We start from the raw sequence: 11,541 nt of genomic DNA on the forward strand, positions 1-11,541 counted from the left end.
TGGTATGGATGTAAATGTTATGTGTGTCAAAATGAACGTGTAACTCATTTAACTAGAAATTTTTTATTTTAAAAACAAACTACATGATTACCAATTATCACATTTAAAGCTTGTCTTTAAAACCAGTTAAAGTAAAGGTACTCAGAGTAAGTAAGGCAAGAGCTCAATTCACTGTAGACTAACTGTTCTGTGCAGATATGTATCTAAATTGCTGCAGTTTCCTTCAGTTTCATGGACCAGCTACAATTAGATATGGTCACCATTTTAATGGAGAACCTCACAGAAAAGGCAGCAGAGTACAGAACATGAACCGTGGTCACTCTGGAGAGAATTTAGCTCCCTCTACTTTTGAAAACTGTGTGTCTAGTCCAGGCACCTCTCCTGTCCTCTCTGGAGAGGCAGATGCCCCTGCAGGAAGCAGTTTACCTTCTCGTAATGGAGGAGCTTGCGGACAACTGAATCACCTGCGGCAGAAGCAAAGGGCAGGGTCTCTCAAGAATGGATTAAACTAGAGAGACGTTAATCCCTTTCCTAAGAGTTCTTATTTCTCCAAGTCAGCAAGGTTAGTCTCCACATCTCCCCACAGCACAGGGAATGGATGAGAATTATCAACAGGTGCCTTTATTTACCCGTGGCAATTGTTCAAGCTTAGAGCAACAGGACTAGAAGAGAGCTCATAAGTCGTCAGATGCAGTTGTCTTCTAGAATAAACTGTATGTCTTGAACTTGCAACTTCACAGCATGATCAAAAACCAGTTAGATTTTTTTCTATTTTCTTATACTGGGTCCACAGCTTCAAGTCTCTGATAGTTAGACATACTCTTTTTGCTCCTCACCTGCATTTATTCATGAACAGTTCATGCAGCTTTGTTTCTGTGCCAGTACTGGCCATTAGTTTAGATAATTCTTGCCTTTCCATACCTGAGGATTCCCTTTCTTGATACATATTTAGAAACTGATTTTATCTCCTCACACCCTTGCTTTTGCCAGAGAGAGTCATCCAAGCACAGTCTTTCAGAGGATGCATTCCCCACCCCTCTCATGACTCTAGTAGTCCCTGTCCACCTTTTCCCAGATACATTTTATATTAAATGTGTGCACTAATTGTGAACAGGTTGCAAATGAAGTTACACAAAGGCTTATTTAGTGGCATTAACAGCCCCCTGCCCTCCTTATCGTGCTGTCATATCCCTGCCACTGCTGGAAATGCCTCACCTCCTGCTAGTGCAGTGCTTTGCACACAGCCATGCTTTGCCTGGTGGGTGTCCCCAGCTCCTGCTCAGGTGTTTTCACCTCTTCAGTCTTGGCAAACATTCCTGTCAGCTCCAGACAAATCACCCTTTTTTTTTTTTAATACTGCAAATGTTAATCCAATTTGTATTTCTTCAGTCTTTCATGGGTTTTCAGGTCTTCCTGTTGGATATTCCAATCTTTCAATATGTTGATGAAATTTCTTAGTTTTGTGGCATGGCACATTTTATAAGAATGCTTTGGGGTTTTTTCTTGCTGGTTATTAATGAAATAATGATTTTGAGGTTTAAGTCTGCAGAACCACACAAGTAATTCTGTCTAACCCAATTTTAAAACCTCCTGTTGTCATCTCTTTCTCCTCTTCATCTGCTACCCATCATAGAATAATCCCTGTTTCTTGTAGTTTAAGAGGTAGTTTGGTGTATGGTCCATACTCTTCAGTCCAGAGAGTCCTGGAGAGACCAGTGTCTCTGCTCTCTACAGGAAAAACATGTTCCTTATCCTGTAAAATACTGAGAGAATCATTAGCACAGATAATCCCTGCCAGTTCCCACCAAAATGAGTACCTATTGGAAATAGTGCTGCATTTTTCATAAAAACATCAAACACTGCACAGCATCAGATCCCCAGCCCACCACCCAACGTGATGTAGTCTTTGAAAGTGCTGTAGGTAGCAATAGGCAAAGCAAGCTGAAATTCAGGCATCTGGCTGGATTTTGCACCTATTTGCAGTTGCAGGTTTTAGAGGGTAGTCTGGCTCTTCATATGAGAATTAGCAAAGGAGTACTGGCACTCCCTTCAGATCAAGTACTTTTCTGAAGTATCTGTATTTAGTTTTAACATAATTGGTTTGTGGTATATTTAAAGGAACAGCAGTAAAGAAATATGTCTCATATAATCAGTTGGGTTTCCTATAAATCTCCCTGCCAATAAAAAGAGGTAGCTGTAACGCTCTGGAGGCAAAATAAAGTGCTTTTCAGAAATTACAAATTAGCTAGCTACCAAATGCTATTTTTCATGCATATCTTTTTGCTGGAGAGTTCTTCAGCCATTTAAAAAAAATCAGTCCCCCTCTGGTTATTGCAGCTATGTTGAAACAGAAGAGAAAAGATGCATGTGTGAGACTGCTGCTTTGAGGGATTTTTTTTGGTATTTGTTATGCATGCCCACGTGAAGACCTTGAACCCTTAATTTCAACCCTAGAGCTGTATACCTGGGGATGAGCAGGTCTAGGAAGACATGGAAGTCCTGGAATGCTTTTCTAATGTTAGTGAAAATCTCAAAATGTGTCAGGGAGGTAGAAAAATAAGAAAAGTTGTATTCTTCTTGTGGTTGCTCTGTAGCCTTATATCTCTTTGCTTTGACAGCCTTCCTAATGGAAGTTGCTTTTCTAGCAGGCTTACGATGAATTTACGAGCTAGGTAGATATTTACGTAAATACCTAAAGTCTTCACTGCAGGGGAGAAAGAGAGTTGTTAGAAAATGGCACTAAGCCAGGAAGGTCACTGGAATTACGAGAGGGGACATTTTAGTGCAGTCATTTTTGGACTGGAGGCTGAGACCCAAGAAATGAAGCTGTAACTTCACTGGTGAGTGGGGCAGCTCTGGCTTTGCTTTTAAGTCTGCATAATCCACTGAAAGCACATGGTACTTAAGCACTGGAATAAGCAGCAGGCACCACTCAGTAGTCAGACCTCCAGATAAATAAGAAAAGGGTTTTTGGAATCCTTGTCCTCTGCAAATATCTATGAAGAACTTGCTCAGCTCTAGGAATAAGGACAAGAGAAAAGCAAGGTGATAAAAACAGTCAGGATGAAGCCTTTCTCACAAACATTAATTCTTGCCAGTACAACTGTGGTCAGTCCTGTGGTGGTCATTTCCAAGGGAGGAGCCACCTCACAGAATCCTCCTTGCTGTGAAAATTGGACAGTTTAACATTTCCTTTGAAACCAGTAAGAAGAATTTTGGTATGTTTTTTTCCTTGGAGGTTTGGTAGCTTTCGGAGCTGCCAGGTTAGCTTGCCTTGGGAAGCCTTACGTGCTATGACCCTGGGATGCCAAGTGCTAGGGATGCTGCTGGATCTTCAGCACTTCCAGTGTCCCAGTTAGCCTGTCTTGGCTGAGGAGCAGCCCACCAAGCAGGGAGAAAGCCATGCAAGGTCCAGCTCTAGTGTCTGCCAGAGCCCTGAGGAAATGGATGCAATGCCACAAAAAGTTGGAGGTTAAAGAAATAGGAATCTCCCAGTTTGAAAGATGACTGCTCTGTGAGAAGGTCTCCAGCCATCCCTACTCAGAAGCCTGTAGTTGTGAAGGGGATTTTTTTGTACTTATTTCTCCTTTGTCATGTTTTTAAGCTGGAATAGTTCCTGTATGCACTCCATGCTGCTGAGCCCGCATGTTTCGATTTTGCTCTTCTTAAATGATGAGGGCAAAATAAAGAGAACAGTGGCTTCCAGTTCCTGCAAAGTGCTTTTGAAGGCAGGAAAGGCAGTGAAGGCTTTGAGGCCAGGCCATATATGATAATGGAAGTAGGAGACATTATTAGGTTTCATGCTGTGTGGCTGTTATTTACCTACACATGCCTCCACCTGACACAAACATGATACAGTGAGATGGCATCTTCCAGCTGAAAAATTAGTGTAACTTTATCTCAGATATATGGGTACTGCAAAATTCTGTTATCCCTCTGGCTTTATTTTGGATTGCAATCTCTCACTGACACAGCCACTAAACAGAATGCAACAGTGAGTTACTGCTGGCTGGCAGAGGAATGATTTGGTAGCTGTCTTGTCACATGCAGCAATGCCTCATTCCATTCAACATTTTATTTTCTTCTCTTTTAAGCTAAGTAAGGTCATACCAAGCCATTTCTTGGATGGAAGAATGCTGCCATCACAATTGGGGAGGTACTGTAGGAATCAGTGCTGGTGTCACTGGACTCCCACACTGTGCGGAGTTGCTTGAAGTGCTGAGTAGCTTTGTTGTTGTTTGGGTTTTTTGTAATTTGGGATCCTCATGGCACAATATATGCAGGTTTGGTAGGTTTTTTTTTTTTGACAAGTGATAGTCTTTGTAAGCCTAGGAAATCACGTCAGTTCTGTTTGCTGGAACTCTTGTTGCATCATAAATGACTCAGTAGGAAATGAATGTTTTCTCATTCCTTTCCTAATCTTTTGGTAACATTTCTGTGAAGAGTATAATAGCTGTGCCGTGCCACCTCACAGATGGAGGAGAGAGTCTTCCCAGTTCATAGGTAGTGTTACCAAAACGCTCTGAGATTCTCAGGAGTTGTTGAACAGCTGCAGTGCAGCTTGTGGCTTTTTATTTTTTGATCCTAAGTTCCCTCAAAGCATCCCACTGATCAGTGGGAAGAAAAGCTTTATCTTTTCCCCTGTGATGAAGTCTTTAGAGGGATTGTTTTGTCTTGCCTACAAGATTTTGAACAAACAAAATATATTTAAAACAATTTAAACCTTGCAACAAGTAGTATATTGAGCTGCTTATGGGAGTGTGTAGTGTAGTCTCATTGGATAGTGGGATCCACGGATATATGTTACATTACCTGAACACAGGCAATTGCTGTTCTGCTGAGCTTTTTGTATTCTGGTTCCATAACCATGATGGAAAAGATTTTAGGAATTGTGTAGTGCTACAAATATTTATGGACCCGCTACAAAAGAGAAATTAAATCTAGAGGGCAGCAAAACACTTATCAAAATAATCTGATTTTCTCTGCTTCAGATTATTCACAGGTTCTTTGTCATTCCTTTTTTAAACCGTTTTCCTTTGAATCAAATCTGGGAAGAAACGTGTGAAATGTAGAGACATATTATACAGTGTAAATGTTCTAACTAAGGTGGTGAAAAAGACACCAAAACAGGTTTTGGAAGCCTGCGAATCCAAAAGCCTCTTTGTCTTTCCCACATGTTTTGGCTGGTCTCATGGCAGACACCACCTCCTCCTCCTAGTCCTGCCCTCTGGTCCCACAGCATGGATCTTGCAATGCTGGACATCCGAAGGGCTCCTCTGGCACGAGCCACTTCATGCTTACGGTGTATCACCGGCAGAGCTGTGATGGGCTTTCCTTACCACAAAAACAAGCTGCTTGCACACTCCCCAGGTCTCCACAGACAGCCTGGGCATTTGCTCTGAGCCCTTCAGTGCTCACCAGGAGTGACAAATCCCCCACTAATACTTGCTGACATTGTGATTACAGGACATAAACGCTTCGATGACAAACAGCACGGTGACAAGCAAACCGCCCGTAACACTGCGGCTCGTTGTCCCAGCAAGTCAGTGTGGATCCCTTATAGGAAAAGGAGGTTCCAAAATCAAAGAAATCAGGGAGGTAAGTCTTGGGATGTGTGCTGGGGACACTGGCTAGCATCCTACTGCTGTGTGCCCTGCCAGCATCACCCACTGCACTTTGCTGATCACGCCAACATGAGTATGTGTCGACTGAAAAACCTGGAAAAGCCTTGCTCTGGGAGAAGCAGGGAATCCAGCACAGCTGGACTTGTACTTTCCTTGACACTGAAGACTGTGTGTGAAATAGAGAAACAGCTTTACAATGTATAAAGTCTTTCATGCACAATTAAGCAAAGCAACAATGAAAAATGGCTCTTCAAGTTTCTCTTTGGGCACTGACCCCTGCCCAGCAATACTCAAGTGACCCCAAGTCAAAGAGGTGCAGCCATTTCCAAATTAGTTACCACCCTTACAGTCAGAGAAAAGCCCAAGCAGCACTGGGGATTCCAGGCTAGTAGATCTACTTTCTAGAAAAGTGTCATTTTCATGGTCCTTCCCTGTTTTCTTCTTAATGTCACTGGGCCACAGGTGACCTAATTTGATACATTCCAAACACATGCAGAATTTAGATTTAGTCCAGACTTTAGCAAGAGGTATTCATTCATTGTGCTAGCAGCCACTTCTTTGTCTAACCAAAAAATGCAAGAAGTACCATACACTGCCTGTTTTAACTCTTCTATGCATGACTGTAACAATATAGCACATGCCAAGCCAAGGATCTGGTGTTCGTAATCACTCATACAAGAAAATCAGGTACATGCTCAGTTATATAGAGAAAACCTGAATAGGATATTTCAGAAAAATGGATTGTTATCTCGGAGGAAGTGACAATATTCTTTCTAAATTTGAATTCATTCCAACATGGGATGAAGTGTTGAATACTAAGATAACATGTTGATCCATTTTTTTTTATTTGCCTATGTCAAAACAGGCTCTACGAAGTTGAAACTTCCTTTTTTTTAATCTAAAATGTGGATTCAAGAGAGTAGGTTTTATGAAACTTTTAAGTTGATTTCTTAGTTGTGTTAAAATAGGAGCAGGCATGAATGTGAACTGTGTACTGGTGAGTGCTTTGCTCTAGTTTTTATAGCTGTCCATACTTTGGATTTTATATTAAATATTGGTAACTTCATTTGGAGCACTGTGAGAATGTGCTCAGGATATAGGATTTTAAAGGTGAGATTGGTCTCTTGGTTAAATGAAATGACTGAGGTGATTATCCTGATGAGCATAGTTTCAGAAGCAGTTGCCTCTAGCTGGTACAAGGAAGTAAAAGGATAGTGTTTGGCCAAATAGGTGTTTTGATAAGGCTAATGTAGGGAGAAATCACGCTGCACATCTTCCTAAGTATAAAGGTAATGGACAAAATCTTACTCACTTCTTGCTACTGATCTATGCCCAAAGTCAGAGAACAAAAAAGATTAGCACTGCAAGTAAATGCATAAATAACTCTGGTATTTGGCAGTCTTTTGTGCTGGATGTACAGATACCCAGGAATGTACGTTAAAAAGCAAATACCGGGAAAAGAGGGGAAAATGAAGAGCATCCAGCCCAAGATGTGGTCTAATTTCATCATCACACAACACACTGAGAAGTTGCAAAAGGGATGGATGGTCTTTTGTGTTCAGTCATGCACCCAGGAACAACATGTAGGGTTGCAGTACTATTTTTGCGATAAGATTATGAAAAAAAAGAAAAGAAAAGCACAGGGGATTGATCAAATTACGGTGAAATTCCAAAGTCTGTTATAGATCATGGAATTGATACTTTGGCCTTAAACAGCACTAGCGAACAGAAGATGCAATCAGTACATTAATCAGTCTTTGGAAAGAAGGATAACGTGTGTTGTGTGTAACCAGCAGGAAAACAAATTAACTCTTTGCTGACTGACACAAAGTCAATCGTTACTGAAAATACTTTTTTGAAAGCCCAAATACTACATTGCAATAACAGTCAGGAATAGATCTTCTGTGCAGTATGTTAAAGAGCTTAGTCAACATCAGATGCCTGGGATTTTCTCTATTGACTGAAAAGGTCTTCCATGTTTGTATAATAATGTCACGTGTTGTTTGGGCCTCCTATATTTTCTTCTTTCTTTGTTTTCTTTGGGGTTTTTTTTAACTAGGACACACTAGTACCAAGATCAAATTTAAAAAACAGAGCAGAAAACCCCCCAAAAGTGGCTCATTACCTTCTTGGGTTCATTAATGAGCTAAAAGTTGATGATATGCATATATTTAATCAACACTAACTATGATTTAGAAGTGCTTCTATACTATATAGTATAAGACAGCCCCAGATTTCAACAAGAGACACAAGTCAGCCATCAGTAGATTAAAGAGCCATCTGTCAGTAGATTAAAGAGTGACTCATTTGATAGCCAACCTTCTTCAATTACTGGGCTTTTTTTCCTTTTATTTTTTTATTATTGAAAAGTACTTCATTTCACCCTGTTCACTTTTTAGTCAGCATTGCAACTGTCTGTCTTTGAGAGGGTTAAAATGCTTCTTCTGAAATTCAGGTCACAGCTTGATTCACTAACAGCTACTGAGGACTAACCACCCTAGGGTGGTAGTGTTGGCAAACTGGCTTGAACAGGCAAATCCATGTCTGGGGTTGGAGTTTCCATGTGTGCTCCATCACATATCCAGCAGAGAAAAGACAAAATATTCAGGGGTGCATCCCCCTCCATTGCATCAGGGAATGTCTGGAGAGGTGCCATTGCCTGCCTGGCAGTGACAGTGTCTTCGCTGTGTCTCTGCTGAAGTCCACAGGAGCGCAGGTGCAGGTGGCAGGGGACATGCTGCCCAACTCGACGGAGCGCGCGGTGACCATATCCGGCACTCCTGACGCCATCATCCAGTGTGTGAAGCAGATCTGCGTGGTGATGCTGGAGGTAAGCGGGCGTCCAGCGTGTCCCTTCTCACCACGAGATGCTCAAACACATTATTAATAATTGTCAATTGCCATGGGTTCCCCTGGGGCGCTGTCTGCCCTTCCCGTGCCAGGGATTTCCAGAGGCTCTGTTAGACTCTGCTTTTCCTGGCGTTTGAGAGCCTCTCACAGCAGGGTTGAGCAATCAAAGTCTGTCATGACATTGTCAAACTACAACCAGGTCCAGCACGGATCTTCAGTCATTATGACAGAAACATACTTTATTCTGATGCTGTATAGGGCAGAAAATTCTGACCAGCCAGGATTTTGTGCTTCCTTAGGGTCAGGTCATTGCATAAGGCTATAAAGTTTCATTTTGATGGCAGTTTTTTAGCCCTTAGATTAAATGATAGAAAATAAATTTATATAAAAATCTGGGCAATTTAACCTTTGTTGGAAATGCCTTAGCATGCTTGATGAAGCTTCATAACTTCATCTGACAGCAGCACAATGAATCCACAGGTGTCACTATTGCCTGTTTTGGCTGTGCAGTCGGGTCCTCAGCTCCTCCCCCAAAAGGCCAGACAGGAGGCCTCTAGCGTGCTTTTGGTCTGATGGGGTGGAGGGCAGGGGGGGCTGGGCTGGGTTATCTGCATGCCTTGTTGTCTGAGGTGACCAAGATAAAGAGTCATCTTTTTAATACAAGCTCTGCTTCATTCTGCATTTTGACTGCTTTGTGTTTTTGTCTGCAGTCCCCACCCAAAGGTGCCACCATCCCCTACCGTCCCAAACCTGCCTCTGCACCTATCATTTTTGCAGGTGGCCAGGTAAGAGCAGACACCATTTTGGCTTCAGCTGGAAACCACACCGTCCTGGCCCAGCCTCAGCCAGCGCCTGTTAGTTTTCAACTTTTACTCTTTCTTGCCTGGTATAGTATTGGTGTGCTTTGTCGACTTTGTGTGCTTACAGTTTGCAGGACAGGAGAGCACTGCATTGTAAACTTTACACAAAATTGTGACCATCTGTTATTTTACCAAGATTTGCCATTAACTTCTGTAATAAAGAAAAGTTTGCCCTTCTGCAGATTGAGAGGCATCCAAATCAGGAGCTCATTGAGTGGGGCAGCCCTGCTTATCATAGGGGTTGGGGGTTTTTTCCTTAACTTGCAGCTTCACTAGCAGTATAAGCAGTTTTGTCAATTTTCAGAGATGGTGAAACAGCAGGACATTTCTGCTCATGAAAAGCATAATTTTTCTCTCATAGTTTTTATACTTTTGGGGACCAAATAGTGCGTTTTAAAGTAAGGATTTACACACACGTAATTTCCACTGCTTGTAGTCCCCCGGGACCAAGTAGCAATGGAATTCCGAGGTGGCTGGAACTACTTACATGCAAGTGAAGACCTTCCCAACCGTGGCTTGGAACAGCCTGATTGATAACACAAGAACAGCATTCCTGTTTCTTTTTTATGTAAGGAAGTTTTGATGATTCCCCTTTCACCTTAAGCTATATCAGTCAGGGTTCTCATCTGCCTTTAAAAACCCACATGCAATGTGGTTCTTCTTTGTCTTTTAGTAATGTCTGAAATGGGTCTGCAGCATGTGGCAGAGGCATAGCAGGAATGCTGTGCCATCATCCACTGCAGGGGGAATTCAGCTTTCACCGAAGAGCCAGTGATGAACACAGCTGATAAATACCCTAAAAACACCTTGGGAGGGTCACAAGGGGACCTGTGTAGCCACCAGGCTACGAGCAGTGGTGGAGGAGTGAGATACTGCAAGCCCTGCCCCACTCAAGGGGAAATCGACCCCATAAACCCAGCCTAGAGGAAGGCAGACATCTCTCTAGTCAGGAGGAACGTGTGTAAAGCCTCTCTGGCAGTTAAGGCACCCCCACCCAGCCAAATCTTTTCCCCAAGGTGATACCAAGGCCTCTTTTTAAGCAGTTATGCAATTACTCACATGCATGATGGAACATCTGCAGGCAGCTCCCCCCTCCCTCCCCATCAGCCCGTCCCAGGTCATCACCCTGTCACAGGGTGTGGGCTGATGGCACAGACTGTGTCCCACCTCAGGCAATTTGGAGATGATACGAGAAGCTGAACATGGAGTTCCTGGTGGGGCTGAGGGCCCAAGGTGCTGCTAGCATTGTTGGTGTGATGACCTGTGCCACCACAATCTGCTGGTGTATAAGGAAGCTCCTGCACTTCTCAAGCGTATGCCAGAATGCTTCTTACAGCCCTTATCATGAGCTTTCTCTGATTTTTTTTGTCTCAGAGTTTTATCTTCTACTCTGTAATGATTCCTTCTGATGTATATCCAGATTTTCATAACCTGGATGTAGTAGCTTTCATCATGCTCCAGCCTACTACTCTTACTTGTGGTCAAAATAAGAAATCTGCTTCTTTAGTGAGCAAAGCTGAGTTGAAATGTAAAATAATGTGCCAGAAACTGGCCTATGACTGAAAGTTCAGAATAATTTACTCCATATCTATAAGTTTACACTGCAGTGCTTTCCTTTAAGAAATGTGTATGTGTATATATATACACAGCAGCCCATTCTGCCAGTGTTGTAATTGCCAGTGCCTTCAAAGACAATCTCTGTATATCATCAGTCAAAAGTATTGAAACTGTTTGCTAGAGGGTGCTGAGCAGTTTGTATAAATAATTGAAAATGTCCTATTTTCAGGTCTAATAGCTCTTGGCATCTTCAGTTTTATCAGTTAAAAAAAGTGTTCGCACTTTTCTAATGCAACCATGTTGATGTGAGAAAGAGTGTAAGAGGCAGACACCTTCTGTGTGCTTTGAATTTCTGTGCACTCTGACTAAGCAGACTTTTTAAGAAAATGATTAGGTGTGTTTGGACACCAGTATGGAAAGACACTTTAACCAGGCTTTATAAGTGGAAATTAATACCAAAAATAAAATTTTATCAGCACTGTTAACTCCATTCAACCTTTCAGCTAAGCTATCAGAAGTTATTTTTCTATTCTAAATTACATCATGGCTATCTTGAAAGGATTTTGGTTTTTTAACACTTAGTAAAATAAGTAACATCAGCAAAATATAACCTCTAGTTTTCCATAAAAGTTGGGGTTCTTCCACTTTAA

General features: G+C 42.0%; 1 protein-coding gene across 25 annotated transcripts in view; it reads left to right on the top strand.

Moving 5' to 3' along the window:
• The window catches only part of LOC138104882 (poly(rC)-binding protein 3-like), a 503,757-nt gene that overhangs the window by 460,177 nt on the left and 32,039 nt on the right, over positions 1-11,541 (top strand). For 21 of the 25 annotated variants that reach the window (XM_069004178.1, XM_069004164.1, XM_069004169.1 and 18 more), the window contains 3 exons: positions 5,467-5,598; positions 8,326-8,454; positions 9,185-9,328. In XM_069004178.1, the coding sequence (XP_068860279.1) occupies positions 5,467-5,598; positions 8,326-8,454; positions 9,185-9,328 (405 nt within the window). The remainder of the gene's footprint in view (positions 1-5,466; positions 5,599-8,325; positions 8,455-9,184; positions 9,329-11,541) is intronic. The other 4 variants (XM_069004182.1, XM_069004184.1, XM_069004189.1 and 1 more) reach the window with 1 other exon arrangement.

This window comes from Aphelocoma coerulescens, chromosome 2, assembly GCF_041296385.1.
Source record: "Aphelocoma coerulescens isolate FSJ_1873_10779 chromosome 2, UR_Acoe_1.0, whole genome shotgun sequence".
Classification (NCBI taxonomy): domain Eukaryota; kingdom Metazoa; phylum Chordata; class Aves; order Passeriformes; family Corvidae; genus Aphelocoma; species Aphelocoma coerulescens.